This window comes from Dioscorea cayenensis, chromosome 17 (genome assembly GCF_009730915.1).
Source record: "Dioscorea cayenensis subsp. rotundata cultivar TDr96_F1 chromosome 17, TDr96_F1_v2_PseudoChromosome.rev07_lg8_w22 25.fasta, whole genome shotgun sequence".
In the NCBI taxonomy this organism is placed as follows: domain Eukaryota; kingdom Viridiplantae; phylum Streptophyta; class Magnoliopsida; order Dioscoreales; family Dioscoreaceae; genus Dioscorea; species Dioscorea cayenensis.
The window spans coordinates 1724842-1745032 of NC_052487.1; the positions used below are offsets into that span (position 1 = coordinate 1724842).

A 20191-nucleotide genomic window follows, 5' to 3' on the forward strand; every position below is an offset into this window, starting at 1 on the left:
ATGCTTGGTTTGATATAAACTTAATAGTATTGTCTAATTGTAAGTCTATATATATGTTTTAACTTGTGCTATTATAAATTAAATCGTAAATCGACACGGTAAAATTGGCACGGAAATAGGATTAAAAATTGTACCAAACTGATTTTGGTACTGTATTTGGCACTAAAAATTAACTATGCCTATAGCACTAGTCACAAATACATTTTGGCGCCGTTTTTTTAATATCGTGCCGAACTTTGTCACTGTTTTGGGCACGGTTTTTTACTATTGTGCCAACCATTGCCATCAATGTTTGGCACGGACTTTGATTCTACATTTGGCACTATTTTGGCACTGTTTTATTGTTCAGTATTTGGCACAATTTTTAACATGATTTTATATACTCTACTTTTTTTCACGGTATTTGGCACAGTTTTTAATAAAACTTTTTTGTTACAATTTTCGGCACGCTTTTGTTTAATCTGTGAAAAAAAATAATTTATATGAAATTAATTTAATTTAATTTTTTTTTAATTGCACTAGTTAAAAATTTTGAATTACCAAACAAAAATCATCCTATTAAATTAACAATACATATAGATGCCCTATATATACATTGGAAATCATGTAGTATAACTATACAAACACTTGTATCAAAACAACATTAGAACTCCATTCCACATGCAACATTAAAATTCAGTATTGCAGCCTTGTTGCTGGGGAACAAACAAGATCCTGATAACATTAGTTGTATGTCCTTTTCTTGATCTTATCTGAGGATAGGAAAAAAAACACACAAAAGTCCAGATAGGATTAATATAAAAAGAACAAAAATTAAATTAAATAAAAAAAAGAAATAGGAAGTATTAGGCTTCTCGAGGCTCTCAAAACAACTCAAGGTATTTTTGTGGCATTGGGGAAGGTGGAAACAAGACACATGAGTGACCTACCCACCTACCACCCTCTTCCGGACTAATTAACCAGAATGTTTTTATTATTACAATAAATGTTTTCCATGAAAGTACTTGTTATGCTACAAAACTGAGCTAAGGAGACACTTTTGTAAAACACACCTCTAAGATGGTTGAACTTCTGTTCAAGCAAGTGAAGGTGATATTCTTATTAACTGCTATCCTCAGTTAAAGAAACTGATCATTATTCTCAATTGCCTGCCTACAACTCCACCAATTCTAACTGAATGTGTGTTCCATTTAGTTTGTATTTCCAAAACCAGCTTCCACTATCCATCATTTCCTCTTTAATTGGTTCTAGCTTGACAACAAAGCCTGCAGATATAGAACTATTATAGTCTGCAAGAGAGTTCATTAGTCTGCAATAGGGAGGGACTAGTTTTGCATGTTCAAAGTGCCATAGGATATGTTGAATATAAAAAAAAAACATATCAGTTTCAATCAAAAATTACAGAAAAGTTTTGCTGACCTAAATCACCAGAACTGACATGCATCCGGTGGCCATTTGGCACTTCAAGTACATGATTGCCCTAAAATATCAAGTTAAAATTATAACCCAAAAAAATAATCAAAATGCATTAAATGAATTTCCTGCAAAGTCACCTGTAAGACTACATCGGTTGCCTCAAATTCTGCATTCCCTTGCAGAATAACCTTTAAACTCTCGAATAGGTGAACGTTATGCATCCAGTAGACATTGTCAGCAGAAGTCCAGTCAATTCCTTTATTCTGGACCTTGACATTCTGCAATTTACACCTTGCACATCTTTATTGGAAGAGGGGCCATTTACCAAGTTAGATTCTTTTGTTATTGCGGCTTTTATTAAAAAAAGAAAACCATAGATAAAGTACCTGTGTCCATATTGCATGAGTGGTTCACCATTTTCAATAGCCTGAGTTGAACCCATAATGTTCTCAGCAATGACAAGAAGACTTCCATCAAGCTGACATTTAAAAGAACAGATCATTTTAATGAAGGTAAAAAGAAATTAACCTTGTAAAATGTTATGACGCAATGCTTACCTGAACCTCTCTCCACATAAACTCTGCCACCTCAATTTGTAACTCAGACCCTTCCATGATGGAGCCACCAAAGAACTGCAAAAGTTACAATTTTAAAACATCAATCTGCGTGCTATTTAAAATGACAGATTTATAAACTATACAACATATCAGAATGCCATTGCACATGCATTTTAAAACAAAAGTGGTTACACATCAATAATTAGCTTATCCAAGAAATCAAATTATAAGACATCACAATGGCAAAATTTGACAATCAGCCATGTATAGTAGATTGAGCAAATACCTTCTGTCGAGTAATCTCCCAAAGTGGACCCAAAGCAGGATGAAGAAGAATGAGAAAAGGAGGACCAGATTGCAAGTACTTAGTGTTGTCTTCAACCTAACAAATTTAGGAATAAGAGATCAGATTTATGAAGTTTCAAGTTATGGAGAATATAAGATGTCTTAGTTTTAACCAAATACACCCATAACGCAGGTTGTGCTTGCTTTGAAGCATATATTTGCTTGTGAAGACTCTGTTACAGACTTAGTATAGGATATCTTCACTCTAATAAAAAAAAAAATTGCACCGTTACATCATCCTAACTCTAATTGCAAGTCAAAAGCTCTGAGGTTCAAGTGAAGGATTAAGGCTATGATTTGCTAGTGAACTAGGATGATGCATTATTTCAATGTCATTTCAGAAACCAAAAGGGTCATTCAGTAATTTTGATGCCAGTTAAATTCAAACTATCAGCCAAAATAACAATCACTTAAGTAAATTATATAATAAAAGAAATAATAACTTTTGCAATAAATTTTTCAGTTGTACCTGAAAACTTGCACCACTTACGCGGATAAAAGTTTTTGTTTCTGCACGAGTTTCATTCCTCACCATCCATGGAGTGCTTGAAAAGCTTTAACATGGAAAACCTTAAGTTAGATCGAGTAGAATAATTGAAGAAAGAAGAGATTGTAACAGGAATTTACTTCCTTCACCAAGGAAACACACATTGTACTCTAATAGTTTCTAACTGCAAATGGAATAGCATCTTCAATATTTAAGAGCTTCACCTTATAGACAAGTTGATAGGAGCCAACTCAAAAAACTCAACATATATCTTCTTCTGCTTCCTAGCAAACAGATAAATTTGTTGCCATGGAGCTCCAATTGGAGCTACTGAAGGTAATGATATAGTACTCTTAGTTTCCAAGCACTTTGAAATTCCTGACAAGCTATATTGCCCATTCTGATAATCAAGGACAGTTGGAAGGAATTGTTTTATGGATGACGTACCATATTCTAGAGTGTGCAGTTGACAATCATTTTGAATGGTCTGACTCAACAACACCGTAATCAAGCCTCCTCTTCTTCCCATTCAGCAACACCTTCCCAGTGAGAACCACATTTCTCCCCAACCTCCCTGTTCCAGTACCACCAATCAAACCAAACTCCCAAAACAATCAGCAAAAAGGGGCAAAATCCCCAAACCTGCCAATGAATCAAGAAGCGTAGACTTACCAGATCCAGAGGGTCCCATCTTGTAAAGTAGAAAACTGTGTGGATAAGTTGTTTGCTATGAATGGTTGTGTATTTTATCAAATTCTTGTTACTTTTTAGTTATGTATGTGTTGCTAAAAGCTTTTTAACAGATGCTCCCTGAAATATCCTTTAGTTCAGTGGAAAATTGCTCAGAATTTTTACCAGTTGGTGATGCTGTTTCCAGACTCCAAATCCCCCTATTGCAGCTGGAGGTTCTGGAGAAAGAAAAATCAGTTGGTGATGCAAAGTAGCAAGGCCATATTTTCCGGAAAAGATTAATAAAAAAATAAACATCCCACTTCAGCATGAAGAAAAAATGCAGATGAGTAATTCTAACCAGCGACATTTTCAATGCTTACAGAATAGTCTCAGGATCTCGCACAACGAGGTGGTTATTCATGACATATTCAAGAAGCTTTTCAACCAGACACTTGACATCCACCTACATAAAGAGCAAAAGCAACAAACATAGTTTTACTTACAGGGTTAGTGCAAATATTACTATAAATGCATGCATGGATACAACAAAAGAAGAGTTGAGTATTCCATATGCATTGGATGAGACCGTTGCCAAAAATCCTAAGATTGCCTTATGGTGTTTTCTTCACTACATGCACTTCACCAGACCTTTCATTATTTAATTAAATTGGGAAATTAGGCGGGAAAGTTTGAAAGAGTAAGAACCTTAAAGAATAGCCTTTTGTCATGGCCTGTTGGAGCAACCCTCAAGATAGATTCAGCTGCCCCGATTGTATTAGCCAGGCAGGCAAAAATGCTATTAATTGTATCCTGAGAAATCTGCCATTCAAGAGGATCAACAGGTACCCTGTATAATAACCAACAAAAATCAATATCAGAACAAATCTAACACCAAGTCTAACACAAATAATAATATGTAAGGATAATGAATCTAAAGGGTAATAACAACTCTAAACTTTAGCATTCCTAATTATCACAACCCATTGCTCTTTTTGTTGTTTTCTAAAACAGGCTATTATCTGAGTGGATCTTGTGATGCCTCTATATATTGGACTATTAAGAATATTTTTATATTAGTTTCAATGGGATCAAGGTCAAAACTAACTTTCACTTGAGTTGGGTTGGACTTGGGGGAAATATTTAATAAATTTGGGTGGGTGGGGATCTCAGTAAACCAGTGCTTATAATATATTAGTTTCAATGTGATCATCTTCATCTTGATTTCATGTGCAGTGTTGAAGATGCCAAGTGTTGGTTTGTTGCACACAAAACACTTCTTATTTCTTGAGTGATGCTGCAAATTAAGATGCAAAAGGTCAGCTGAATTATTTTTTTCTAAAATGAATACAAAGGTGTTGAAATTTTGTTGATTCAAATGGTCATAAAGTTAGCGAAAATATTAAACATTATTACAAGCTTGTATAGCAACCATAATCAGTGATGCATCAGGCTCAAACAAACTTAAAAGAAAAGAAACAAAAGAGGTATGTAATGGAGCATCAGTTCACAGGCATTTGAATGAATAGAATACAGAAAAGGTTAAAGATTCTAAATTAGTTAATGCCTACTTCCAAATTAGGTAATGCCTACTTCCAAATAAGATTCTAAATTAGTTTTACTTCCAAATTTTTTTACACCAACTAAAAAGCCACAAATCAAAGCTCCTCAAAATATTAATTAACTGCTACAATCTCTAGAATGACACCAATAAACTAGCAGGTCCAAGTTCATCCCAAGTTATTACAATCTCTCTAACCAAGCACCTTCAAAATAATTTGAAATAAAAGTAGCTCTTTTTCACAGAATTTAAATAATAAATATAATCATTAATCAATATTTAAAAATATTAACTATTAATGAAACCAATCACTCATTTGAAATAAAACGGAGGGTATGGTTTTTACAACCATATTCTAACAAATGGATGATGTGACAGGTATTGTGCCGAAAAATAATGCAACTCCCAACTATAACAAAGTTAAAAATGACGATCCAATATGTCAATGAGGTCAGGACGGTGCAAAGAACCAAACAAGTCCCTCAGATCAATCCTCCACCATGACAGGTTATATTGTTTTATCAGAAGAATTTTACATAAAGGCAAGGTTTTTTTGGTTAAAGTACATAACTGCAATCTAACTTCACTTCTAGTTGGAAACTATTCTCCACTAAACAATTTCAATCAACAAAAATCAAAGCTTTCCATACCTGAATCTCTAGACAAGAAAATCTCTAGATTATCCAACAAAGAACAACAGGTTGGTAAACAAGCTTCCCACCTGCATTTTTAATTGACATTGACTGAGAATTTGCAAGCATAAATGGCTTGCTCTCAAGAAGTGACAAGGGCTTGGGAGTGATGTTTAAATTTGCAAGCATAAATTTATTTATCAACAATCAGCAATTAGTTAGTGTTTCAGATATTATCCACGGTTTAGAGATTGCAACATCCATCTTACAGGTGCAAAATTAACCACAAGAAAGATTAATTCAATTAGCTGTTGCCGTTTAATTGGTAAAGAAATCCAAAGCTCAAACAGCAGCAATATTTAAATATACAATAAAGAGAAAATGTCTGTTTATTGAAAAATAACTAACATTAATGGTGGAGCTGGCAGCAGAGGATGCATGGTATAACTAATACAAAGATAGATCCTATGGGCCGCAACTACAGCTACAAATCATCATTCATCAATTTAAAAAACATGAGAATAGTTCCTGCTAAATAATTTTTTTTTTTTTGGTTCTTCTGTTTTTACATGGTTTTTTTATTATCTCTAGCTAGTAGGCCATGCAGTACAAAGAGATGGCACTTCTTAGAAGCAGGGGCATAAACAATGAGTTGTGGATGTCTTCATTTCACTTTTGAAAAATCATCTACTAAGATTGAACAATAGAAAGATACCATAATGGAGAAATCTATTGTGAAATTGAAGCCTGAAGAGAGAAAAGCTCCAAAATGCTATAATGCAAGCATCCAACTGACAGCCTGCAAAACAGCAGAATATGTTTAATTGGCATTATGTTAATTAGCTCTAAAAATACAGACTATGATCATAAATTTATAAGAATAGTCTCAGAACAATATGTTAAGAACACCAAGAAAGCTATTTTCATCGCATGGAATGCACAGCTTGGAATCACAATTAAAGAACAAAAAAAAAAAGAGAAAGAAAAAACGCCAAAGAGTTCACCTCCGATCGTACCACCTCTAATCCGCCAGTTCACGCTGATGCTTCCCTTCCTCCTCCGAGCTCCTGCAATGGCCACACAGAGAGGGAAAACATATTCAAATCCTAAGAAGAACACATTATTCTGAATCTCCTCTGGATTTTAAAGAAAAGAAACAAAGTAAAGACAGTGATCTCACTACCAATCATCACCGATGTTCCTCTTCCTTCCAGCTCCTCCAATGGCAACAGAGAGATATATGAAAAGAAGATTCAAAACCCTAGAATGAACACCTCTTCTGAATTCTCCCAGATCTTTGGAATTTCATAACAAAACAACACCCCTAAAAGAGCTCACCACCGATCGCGTCCGCCCTCGATCCCCACTTTCACTGTCGCTTCTCCTCCTCCTCGTAGCTCCTCCAATGGCGGCGGAGAGAGAGAGAGAGAGAGAGGAGCAATGGATGGCGGTGAAAAAGCTTCATGTGGGGGCATGGGTTTAGGGTTAATGAAATAAATTTTGTTTTTTTGTTTTTTTTCTTTTAATTACCATAACTAATAAAAATTAATTTATTAAATATTTAATATCTATGACGTGTCTCTGTTTAATAAAAATGAAAAATTATATTTAATATATTAAATAAATTTTAGGCACCAAATACACAATATTAACATATTAATATATTTATATTTTTTTAGATCAGATTTGATATAGTATTAATAAATTAATATTTTTTTAGTACTAGTATTTGTACGATGATTAACATATTTATATATTTATATTTTTTTAAGATCAGATTCTATGACCAGTATTAATATATTATTATATTTATATTTGAACGATGATTCTAGACTCAGATTAATATATTAATATATTAATATATTTGTCACCAGTATTCTAAGCATGATTAATATATTTATATATTTATATTTTTTTAGATCAGTATTTAGACTCAGTATTAATATATTATTATATTTATATTCTAAGCATAGATTTGTACTCAGCATTGATATATTAATATATTTATATATTTGTCACCAGATTTAGCATGATATTAATATATTTATATATTTATATTTCTAAGACTCAGATTTAGTACAAAGATTAATATATTATTATATTTATATTTAGCACTAGATTTAGCACAGCATTAATATATTAATATATTTATATATTTGTCACTAGATTTAGCATGAGATTAATATATTTATATATTTATATTTTTTAGCATCAGATTTGACACTCAGATTAATAAATTAATATTTTTTGGGACTAGATTTGTACCCAGTATTCATATATTACTATATTTATATTTTTAGTAATCAGATTTAGTACAATATTAATATATTATTATATTTATATTTAGCACTAGATTTATAGACTGCATTAATATATTAATATATTTATTTATTTGTCCCAGATTTAGTACTGATATTAATATATTACTATATTTATATTGTTGGCATGGTATTTGGCACGATATTAATATCTTATTATATTTGGGTTTTTGGCACGGTATTTGGCACTGTACTAATAAATTATTTTTTTAAAAAAATATTTTTTTGCATCGCGATTCTAGACTCGTCACGTAAAATTATTAAATTTGTATATTCAGCATGATTTGGCACGGAAGTAAATAATATTTTTTTAAAAAAATCAAATATTTGACACAGTTTGTTAGTTCTGTGTCAAATCTTGTAACAAATTTGTAACGATTTTTTTTCCGTGCCAATTTTTCCGTACCGATTTGGGATTTTTCTTGTAGTGTTACTTATACTAAATGCAAACAAAAGAAAAAAACGTGACCACGATCCACTTACCTCTACTTCAACTATCCTAACAAACAGCTAAAGACTCGGTCAAGAAGCAACGTTCACAAACCGAACGTGCATAATTTTTCTAAATTAAATAAATACTAACTCAGTGCCATCCACGTGTGACGAGATTAGCCAACAATCTCCACATCATCTTTAAGCTGGAACAAACTATATGAACTCTGATGGATCTAATGGGTATAAACCTAATTCAAACCCTGGATCTTCTTGTTTGGAGATTGTTTAGGAACAAAGAAAGTGGCGGAAGCGTACCTGCACTTGAATCCATTGATGATGATTGGGCCTTGTGGTTCTTCTAACTGATCACACACAATGAGGGGAGATGGGAACCCTAATTCAGAAAAACATAATTCTGAATCTCATATCGTTGCGTGCTCAGTCAGGGACCACACCCTATTTATAAGAAAACTTTATGGGGCTAATTACAAGTCTGCCCATCATAGATTTGACAATTTTGCCCCCAGGAATTCTACACAACATATGATTAATATGTATATCCACACATTTAAAATTAGATAATTAGGACCAAATTCAAACTTGAATTAAATCACAATTTGGGTCCATTCAAAACTTGAATATAATAAGATAAACACAATTATAAACATTAGTTGTGTACGTCTACACAACTTATGCACATAAGTCCTTATATCCCTACATATTGTGTGGTCCACAACCCAACAATCTCCCACTTGGACCATACAATCATGCACTTTCGGGAATTCAAAATTGTGTATAAATTACTATCAACAACCAAATGTAATTACAACTGAAAAATTACCTAAATCAATCTCGTCCATCAGCCTCATCAATACATGGAACAAAGGGGCAGTCGTCGCCAGTATAATGCAACTAAACCCACGATGATCACATATACCGACTTAACTAATAACATAGATCAAGTGTGGATGTGTAGCATGGAAATTACAAGTCGATGTGATCTACGCTTGTCTATTTCCAACCTGGTCCAGACTTTTAAAAAAACTTTTATGAGATTATAGTTCGTAGTAAAACAATGAATAATCTAGAAATTTCACAAAAATCTATTATAAATGTCATGACATTAATACAAATATTAAACCAACTAAATATAAACTCCCACTAATCAAAGCATCTCTACAAATGTCGACCATATAAGCGACATGCTTATTAAAAAACTATAGGAGCTAATGCAAGCGGATCCACAACAATGGAGTTTATCCCTATAAGCTTAATATTAATAAAAACAACTCGAACTCTTGCACTTGTTCTAATGGCTTGAAGATGCAAAATCAGCACTCTCAACCTCATGTTGCTTTATCCGATCTTCCTCTTGTGCTAAATGTGAGATAAGTTCATTTACTCGTCCCAGTTTTTCCTTTTTGATGCTTATAATTCACTTCAAACTGACTAAATTGAGGAGGGAGGGAAATCAACACCAGATGCACTAGAACATCTTCTGGTATCTCAAATTTCAAACTCTTCAATTTTCCAGCTAGATGACACATATCAAAGACGTACTCTCGTATATTTCGATCACCCTTATACCTCATGTAAACTAGTTTCTTTAGTGTAGCACTAGTCTCCGCCTTATCACTTCTTACGAAGCGTTCTTCCAAGGTGTCAAGGAACTGCTTAATGTCCCTTTTATCAGATGTAGTGTCCAGAAAAGTCTCCGGGATTGTATTCTTCATGATCATTAGACCCTATACGGTTAGACCGCTCCCACCTCTCAAAAAAACTCTCCTATCCTCAAGAGAGCTTTTGATCCGTAAGAGGTGCAGGACATGGTTCTCTTAATGCATAGTCTAGATCCATACATCCCAAAAACAAGTGTCACCTTGTTTTTTTCCAAGTTTTGAAATTTGTGCCATTAAGCATAGGAATGCCATTGAGTGTAGTAAATACATTATTAACACTCATGATGTCAACTGTTCATTGAGCAATTAACAAAAATCAACTCACAATTAAATAACAAAAATATAATAATCAAGCATATAAATAACAACCACCCATCTACAAGTCAATTGTTGTGACAGTAAACCTAGTCTTTGGACAGAGATTCAATTCACTAGTAATCAACTTGTTGCAGTAATCAAGTTTTATAGTAAAATCTAGTCAAGTATGAAGTCTTCCTTTGGGCCGACTAAATACTCACAATAGACACTTAATAACTATAAACAACTTATTACCACATGTGCAAACAAATTTCTGCCAGACAACAGTCTTCCTTTGGGCCGACATGTTGTCTGCATGAGCATAAGCATGCACTAATACCATGGTTATTCACAAACAAAAAGTTTCCACAACAGAGGTCACTTTGGTGACGATGCTGTTTCTACCAATTGTAGTAAATACCCAAGAAAGCTATAAAAGCAACTCTAAGTTGTTATTTCCTAATGATTATAAAACAACTTTATAATTATGAATTAAAAATTAAATTCATAATAATTAAACTAAAATCCAAATATTATCCTAATCAAAATCAAAGTAAAATTTAAATAATATAAATTATTAATTGTGCTCCTGCACCTTGATTTTGGTGATAATGAAAATTAACTTACTAAAAGTAAATATAAACATGTATTGAAATCCATGATACATGATAATCAATAAATCTTTATAGAAAAGCATTAGCACGAGGGCTTGATAATTTCTCCGAAGTATAAAAATTAAATCTAGTATATATATATATATATATATATATATATATATATGAATATCAAATCCATCACAAGGGATAAGTCAAATAATTTAGTTCAGAAGAACCAATCCAATCATTCAAAACCAAATAAATAAATATATATTTATATAATAACAATCTATGTTTTCCGAATTGAGAAACCACAGCACCACACGGTTTCCAAAACTGGATCAATATATATATTAATTAAATAATTATTATATCATCTATATATATATATATATAATTTCCAATCTATTGAAAAACCATGGCACGACTTTCAAAAATTTCTTTCAGAATTGTAATATAATAATTAAACAATCATATACATACCAATATATGTATATATAACCATCATCATATTAGCATGAAAAACCTCAACCGAAGCATGCATAATAAAATCAATAAATTCAAGATTTAATTATAATAAATCCTAAACAATTCTAACACAAGATTGCTCTGATACCACTTGATGGATCTAATGGGTATAAACCTAATTCAAACCCTGGATCTTCTTGTTTGGAGATTGCTTAGGAACAAAGAAAGTGGCGGAAGCGTACCTGCACTTGAATCCATTGATGATGATTGGGCCTTGTGGTTCTTCTAACTGATCACACACAATGAGGGGAGATGGGAACCCTAATTCAGAAAAATATAATTCTGAATCTCAGATCGTTGCGTGCTCAGTCAGGGACCACACCCTATTTATAAGAAAACTTTATGGGGCTAATTACAAGTCTGCCCATCATAGATTTGACAATTTTGCCCCCAGGAATTCTACACAACATATGATTAATATGTATATCCACACATTTAAAATTAGATAATAAGGACCAAATTCAAACTTGAATTAGATCACAATTTGGGTCCATTCAAAACTTGAATATAATAAGATAAACACAATTATAAACATTAGTTGTGTACGTCCACACAACTTATGCACATAAGTCCTTATATCCCTACATATTGTGTGGTCCACAACCCAACAAACTCTCCCTCTAACCTGATCGGTATCAATGCAATAGGCAATGATGACTTCTTCATTCCCAGTATCTGTTGGTGTGTCGCCCAAGACAAAGACTTGAGCTGATGGCGAAAGGACATCGTTGAGCAGGGGGAGTTTGATTTTCTTGCCCTCCATAAATGGGTTGATGAGAGTGATTTGAAGTTCTTCTTGATTACTCTTTGGAGCGGCTGTGTATTCTCCAATAAAGATCCATCCACGGGAGGAACCTAGGTAGTGGGCACCACAAACATCAATGGAGTTCTCATTGAGGATGATCTCTTTGCCGACAATGTCAAAGAAGGAGAGAGCCTTTATGGTATCATCTTTGTTCTCACGGTCCATGAGAATCACAAGAGGGGCCTTCTGGCGTTCTTGTGTGTTGCTGCGCCATCCCGAGCAGATGGAGTGGAAGCGGACGTGGTCAACGGCGTTGAGGTTGCAGGCGATGGAATTGATGGCTAACAGAGGCAGCTTGGACCAGTTCCGGTTGTGGTCGTCATCATTAATGTTCATCATCTTGATCACCACTCACTGAGTTTCTTGGAAAGATGACAACCCTATCAATCTATGCATGCAAGTGCAAGTGCAGTAGCATATATATATATATATATATATATATATATATAGCTTAATTAGTTTCAAATGCTGTTCAAATGGATGTAACAGCGTAAACGACATGCACAACTGATTGGTTTAAAGATTTTTCACGTAATTTTTGCCTGCATGTTTATTTTCAGAGTATATGTTTTTTCAGCGACATGTGGGCCAAACCATCGTGTCACTTCAATCAATTAAGCGTGCTATAGGCTATAGCCTATAGGTGAATCTAATGGTTAGCCTATAGGTGAATCTAATGGTTTGTTTAGGGTTGCAGACGCATGCTTTTGCCTGCATGTTTGATTTTGTATTTTTTTTTAAATTTGCAAAAATTCTAATGCTGATTTTATAATTATCATCAATTTGATTCATCAATCATTTTTAAATTTAAAACTTATATATTTTTGCAAATTTTACAATATATACACAGGGGAACATAATTTTTTTAGAACTATTATCCTCAAGTGATTAAGTTGCTTATAATATTAATATAAAATAATAACACTCAAAATATTAGTGTAAAAAATAATGTGGGGTTCAAATTTCATATTTAATGAGAGTATATTTTCGGGGTCGGGAGTTGGGGCCGGGGAATGTATCTCCTGGTGAATCTCCGCCATGTTGACATCTCTAGTAATAGTGGTTTAGTTAGTCATTTCAATTATTTTATAAAAACTTATTTATTTTTTGGGTTGGGCTAGACTGGGCCTGGGCATAATGAAAATCAATTGGACTGGGTTTGGATCAAAATAATTTGACCTGAACATAGCCCAGCCCAGCCCGACCCGAATATATGGGTTGCATTTTTTAGTTTGGCCCAGCCCAGACCTGACCCAGCCCAGTCCATGTCCACCACTAATGTTTATGGGTGACTCGGGTGAGCAAAACCGGGTACCCGATCCTATATATATATAAATATAACTATATAACTATATAACTCTTTATTATTAGATTAGGCATTTGTATATGTTTTTTTACTTCTATCCCTCGTAAAATTTAAATTCATTAATATATATATATAACTCTTAAATAGTTTAGGTGAAGGATTTGGATTTTTTTTTCTTTTTTATTTTTTAGACCATATAAAAGTTAATATTATTTTATATTTATATAAGAATATGCTAAATAGTAAAAACCGAATTTGGATACCCGATTTTTAATTTCTCCTGACCCAAAAATTTTCATATATAGCATCTATAAATAATAGTTTTATATCAAGAAAAAAAAAACCCTATTCATCTATGGTATTAATTACTGATTTATCCTAGAAGCATGGTAATATTTAAATTTAGATAAAATAGGATATTTATTATTATTAATTTTAAATTTTGGTTCTTACCCGGTTTTCATCTAAAAAAATTCGGATCGGATACCCGGTCCTTTTTTTCAAATCGGATACCAAAAAAATTCGGATTAAAAAATTGGATACCGGATCTGATCATCGGATCCGGATGTTTTTGTTCACCACTACTAATGATAATTACTAAGACTTGACCATTCAACTCTCTGAGGACATTGTGTAAGGAGCAATGGCAGGGTTAGCTTATTGAGAGAAAAGTGATGGATAAAAATTGAGGCTTCACTTGATTGTTGGTGTTGACTCCTCTAACTAAATTAAAAGTTAAAATAATGTATTAAACAAACAAATTGGTTTTATTAACAAATTAGGTGTAAGAATTAATGTGAATATCTTTTAATAGTTTCCAAAGCATAGTCGGTGGTATCTTATATCAAGTTATTATTTTTATTTTTTAATAAATATGGATAAACTATAATTTTATTAAAAAAAACGACGAATAAAGTAGAAAACACAAGGTAAAAAAAAAAAACAAAAAGAAGTCTCTCACCAGAGGTGAGGCACACAAAAGAAAAGAGAAGAACAGAACAACAAAATAAGTAAAAAAAATCAAGGTGAAAAGTACTGTCTGGTAACACAAAACTATATCAAGATATTTGAAGCAAACAAAAACCCAAAAATATGCAATTTTTCATTAGCTATCTCTCGAACTATATTCTCCATGGTTTGGTTGGGTAACTCAGTTTATCTTTTTCTTTTATATTAAAAAAACAATAAATAAGATTTTTTTTTTTTCTTTTTTACTAGTTTTATATTAATAATTATTTATTAATAAAATTTATGAAGCATTAATTATTATTTTTTAAAATTTATCTTTTATTCAATGTAATTTAATTTTGTGATTAAAGTCTATAAAACGTATCATAAATTATTTAGACATGATTTAACTATTTATAATTTTTTTTTAAAAAAAATATTGTATTATTCCTCCACGTCTCTCTATGGTTTTGAGAAACAGAGAAGTCCTTGTGCTCAATTCAGTCCCGCCATTGACTCTTGACTTTTGACTTTCTCGCCATGCAAAATTGCAAATGGAGTTCTAAGCTCTTCATCTCTCTTTCTCCATCCGTTCATCCCAAACCCTAGCCATTCATCCATGCCATTCCCATCCTTCACTGCTTGCCTTCCTCTTCTCCTCCTCCTCCTCGCCATCACCGGCGCCACCGCTGGCTCTAACGAGGCGGAGGAGTGGTTTTTCAGTCACTGCCCGTGTTCGGCAAAGTGCGGCGACCTCGAGGTGCGGTTCCCTCTCCGGCTCAACACCAGCCCGGCAATCTGCGGTCTTGAAGGTCTCGTTTTCTCCTGCTCTGCCGATCAAGCCCATCTCACCCTCCGCCCTTCTCTTTCCTTCAAGGTCACAGCCATTGATTACTCTTATCAGCTCATCACCATCGATACCAGTGGTTTCTGGCCTCCATGCCCATTGCCAGACCTAAGATCCACTAATCTTTCAAATGAGTTCTTCTCTGTTGATGGAATCGGCATCAGTCTCATCAACTGCTCCAAAGAATTCAAATTTGATCCACAGATAGATAGTATAGCCCGTCGGGGCGCGATTGCTTCAATGGGAGTGATCGATTCGTGTATGTTGTGGGCGAAATGGTTTCCTTGGACCTCCTGCCCACCGATTGCGTGGTGATCTGTGTATGTTATTGGGCTATCCAACAGTTGATTATGTGCATCCCTTTTATTTAATATTTTTAATTTGATAAAAAATAGTATTAATGTGTAATTGTAGGTCTTGGTACTTTTGGATATTGTCTAATTTGTGTAATTATGAAATAAATATTTTTGTTGATAGATTGAGTATACTGTTTTTTTTAGTAAATTAAAAAAAATGTAATTAGATGGATGAAATTAAAAATAATTCTTTTATCATTTGCTTACATAACTTGTTGGTTTCTCCCTCTTCAATATTTATTGATAAATATCTATCGATAAATTTCCAATTGAAGTTTTTTATTGATAATGTTGGCAAACCACCCTAAATATATACAATTGAGTTATATTACTTCGTGGTGGTATTTAGAATTTCATTTTTATTTTTTTAAAACCATTTACATTGATATCTAGAGATTGGGTGGGAATAATAACTACAAAATAAATTTATATATAAAAAATCTTCTGTTTGATTATATTTAAATTTATATTAATTAAATCTAAAAAAAATAAGAGATTATAATACAAGTCCGTCAACATCAAAGCATACGGCTATATCATCTTATAAACTAGCTTTCTTCAGTGATAATATGTGGAAAAAAATATTTATTTATAAACTATTTGTCCCCAATATATTATGCTTAAGTTCATTGGATTTGTCAAATATATATTTTAAGATCTAAAAATAAATACTAAAAAGAAATGAACGATAAAAACGAAAGACCTAAACAAGTATACATTCTCTAAGAAAAGTAATTTTTTTAATAAAAATAGATAAATTATAAATTTATTAAAAAAATAAATACATAAAAAAAAGTAATTTTCTACCATCTATGGTATCATCGTCTATGATTAAAATGAATGAATAAACCAACATCAATTATTGTAGCAAGAAATTACATGATCATCATCAACTTATAGCTAATAATTAAGCTATATGTACACCTTAATTAATTACAAGCAACTACTGTTATAAACAGACGAAAAGACATCAACACGGAAAAGGGTGCATCAATTAATTTAAAATAAGATTCAACACTTTTCCGAAACTAAGAGTAATGGTACTGTGTTGGTTTTTACTATTTCTTTTTTAAATAAATTTATAATTTGCCCACTTGCATATAAAAAAATAACTAAAAAAAATATATAAATCTAATGCAAATAACTAGACTGGTCATTATGTTGAAAAGAATGAGGATTCTTATCTAAGAACTGTTGGTTCTCTACCACATATGCATATATATATATATATATATATAGATATATATATATCATTTCAAGTATTTATATATATATATATATATATATATATATTGAGATCTATAAATTAACACTAATTAAGGAGAAAGATTTTAATGAAGGATTTGGGCAGTGGTTCATCCTGCAAACAAGTATATATATCAAAGGCGTCCTCATGGAAACTTAACATGTTAAAAAGAATGAATTAATCAACATAACTTTAATTCTATTGCAAGAACATCATCATGATCAACATACAGGTATAGAAATAATAATAATAATAATAATAATAATAATAATAATAATAATAATAATAATAATAACAAAATGACTGCTTGAATGAAACCATTTATTCATTAAAGTTGTAGAAAAACAGGCAATAAGCCAGCATATATTCACGAACTAGTTATAGAATCATAGAAATCATGAAGAGAACAGTTGCGGTCAAAAACCTACTAATTAAAGAAAGGTAGATAATTATCATGTTTATCTATGACCACAGATTCACACCAACAAAAAAAAAAACAAAGAGAGGTTGATGGCCAATATATATATAGCTAGAAAACCCTATGGTAAAAGAGCTGATCAAGAAAGAAGAGCACCTAACTAGCTTGATCATATCTCTCGCAATAGAGGAGTAATCCAGCCCACGGGTTCCCATGGGTTCTGATCATTAGCCCAGAACCTCGAGAGTCTGAGAAGCAGGAGAAATGGATAGTAATCACCTACATGTACATCATGCTGCGGGCTTTGTGGTTCCACAGTGAAATCATGATCTCGGATCAACAAGAACCTCTGTCCCTAGAAGAAGGAAGGTGGCTCAAAAGAGCTTACGTCAATGCCTCCCATATCAAGTGTTTGAGGTCCTTGATTTTTGTTCAGGATCGTTCCCTGTCAAAGTTCAGTACCCAAAAAGATACAAACACAGTGACCAGAAAGAAACAAAGTTAAAGGTGGAGAAGGAAATGTTTTTTTTTAAGAGAATGAATGTTCTCATTCTACTCATTGGGCTAAACCAAATCCACTTTAAAAGTTACAAAAAGTTTCTCATCATGATAGCATGGTTTCAAGGCAAACAACGTTAATAAAACTTAGTACAAACAAAAACTTAAGCATCCATTGGCTGACAGTGGCGGTGAGGGATCTTCTTTTTTGCTTTTAATGCTGGTGGCTCATTTAATGTGAGTGGAGAGGCAAGCTTGCCATTTGCTTTGTTGACAAGTCAAACAACCTTTTGCTTCTTCACATTGTGTCTTTTGAATCTCTGACCAGTCAACGACTTCAACCCAGTTTCAAGCAACCTTGCAACATCAAGGACATCCACACTGATGAAACAGTGTGATCTTTCTTGGGAGGCAGTGAAAAGAAGATAGAGGCGGCTACGAAAGTCTTCAAAGAACCTCAAGAAAAGTGTTGAATCTGATGACAGAGCGTTATGCAAACCAGGCAATAGCACTTTCCTGCCAAGACGACGTCCGGCCTCCAGATTGATCTCTGTGAGTACTCCTCCGTCGTTGGCGAACAACCGGTCACCGATAGCGACAACATCATCAGGCGGGGTAACAAGCCAGAAGGTTGACCATTCTCTTTCAGCATCCCTGATGAAGTTCACTTGAGAAGCGTTCCTGATATCGCTAGCAACGTAGTAAACATAAATCACGCGATGATGTTCTTGTGATTTTAAGAGAAAGAGACGACCATGAGGTGGATCTGTCAGCCAGGGGAGGTGGATGTACTCATCGGTGAATGGGTTGACTAGTATTGTCCTCAGTCGTGATTGGCGAGCGACAGGTACTTGGCCTACGAAGATCCATCCATGGGAGGAGCCGAGGTAGTGGCAATTACTAACGTGGAAAGCGGGCATGAGCCGGAGGGGGATGATCCCTTTGCGGATGATGTCGAAAAAGGAGAGAGCTTTTATGCGGTGAAGTTGGTCGTCAAGGTCGACGAGGATTAGGAGGGGGACCTTTCTTCGCTGTTGTGTCTGTCCCCGCCATTCCATGCACACGGACCGGAAGGTGACGTGATCGACGGCGTTGAGAAGTTCGGCGGTGAGAACGATGGGTGTCACAGGGAGAGAGGACCAGTCCCGGTGGTTGCTCATCTTGATCGATCACTGTAAATATTCTTGGAAATTAATTAAAATGGTTATTATATATAACTTGCATGCATGCTTTATATATATACATCATTTTAAATTCTCATTCACGTATATATATGCACGTGAAGTACAAATAGTTAACTAATTAGATTTTTTTTTTGTTTTAATTTGTGACTACTAATAATTTAATATGTGTTTACTAGATTTTAATTAGTCTATAATTTGTTAATATATAATTTACTAATTTGTCATTATTTAATAATGATGAATAATAGGTTATTAAATCAAAATTATGTATAGTTTTAATTAATTGAACAATAAATTTAATTAATTAGTTTATACTAGTCCAATAATTCATTGTTTGAGAGGAGCATGAGATAAGTACAAGAGTTTATATATATATATAATTGTTTTGAAGTGATTATTTTACTAGAGTCGAATAGGATTAAATAGTATTAATAAAAAAATTGAAATTAATAAAGCAATTTATTATTAATTAAATATTATTTGAAAAAATAGCTATAAACAAAATAGTCCTCTGATGGGGTCACTTATTTTGATCTTTGTCATGGAAAAGAAATTTGGCATTCTCATGTATCCTACTATAATAGATTTTTTATTAGAGAAAAGAAGTTTGGTGTAGCTATGCATGTTGTTTGACAAATGAATAATAGGTTATGAAATCAAAATCAAAATTTTTGTTTTAATTAATTGAACAACAAATTTAATTATCTGGTTTGTACTAGTCCAATAATTCTTTATTTTTTTGGAGGAGCCTAAGATAAGTATAAGAGTTTTTTTTTATATTTGAAAAAATTGTCTTGAAGTGATTCTTTTACTAGTTAAATAATATTAATACAAAAATTTGAAACTAATAAAACGATTTTTTATTAATTAAATATTATTTGAAAAAACCAATATCAATAAAATAATATTTTTATGGCGTGACCTATTTTGATCTTGATCATCAAAAAACAGTTTGTCATTCTCATATATCCTACTCATCTAGTATTTTCATCTTTTATCATTGAAAACAAGTTTGTTGTGACTATGCATGTTGTTGGATGAATAGAATATTGTAAACCATGTG

General features: G+C 32.9%; 1 protein-coding gene across 17 annotated transcripts; it reads right to left on the reverse strand.

Annotated features, from left to right (window-relative positions):
* Window positions 1-558: 558 nt before the first annotated feature.
* LOC120280644 (UTP--glucose-1-phosphate uridylyltransferase 3, chloroplastic-like) lies at window positions 559-7127 on the reverse strand. Of its 17 annotated transcripts, XM_039287546.1 has the most exons (18): window positions 7006-7127; window positions 6851-6928; window positions 6672-6734; window positions 6383-6466; window positions 5686-5756; window positions 4183-4324; window positions 3858-3940; window positions 3448-3713; window positions 3253-3379; window positions 3030-3135; window positions 2788-2872; window positions 2260-2355; window positions 1974-2048; window positions 1803-1894; window positions 1554-1716; window positions 1420-1480; window positions 1053-1265; window positions 559-752 (listed from the first exon to the last, which is right to left on the reverse strand). In XM_039287546.1, the coding sequence occupies exons 9-17, from the start codon at window positions 3332-3334 to the stop codon at window positions 1153-1155; spliced, it is 873 nt and encodes a 290-aa protein (XP_039143480.1). In that variant the 5' UTR covers window positions 3335-3379; window positions 3448-3713; window positions 3858-3940; window positions 4183-4324; window positions 5686-5756; window positions 6383-6466; window positions 6672-6734; window positions 6851-6928; window positions 7006-7127; the 3' UTR covers window positions 559-752; window positions 1053-1152. The 17 variants fall into 17 exon arrangements, with proteins under 17 accessions (XP_039143480.1, XP_039143468.1, XP_039143470.1 ...); XM_039287534.1 differs by having other exon boundaries at window positions 3030-3379; window positions 6851-6884; XM_039287536.1 differs by having other exon boundaries at window positions 3030-3379; window positions 6848-6884.
* Between the last annotated feature and the right edge of the window lie 13064 nt (window positions 7128-20191).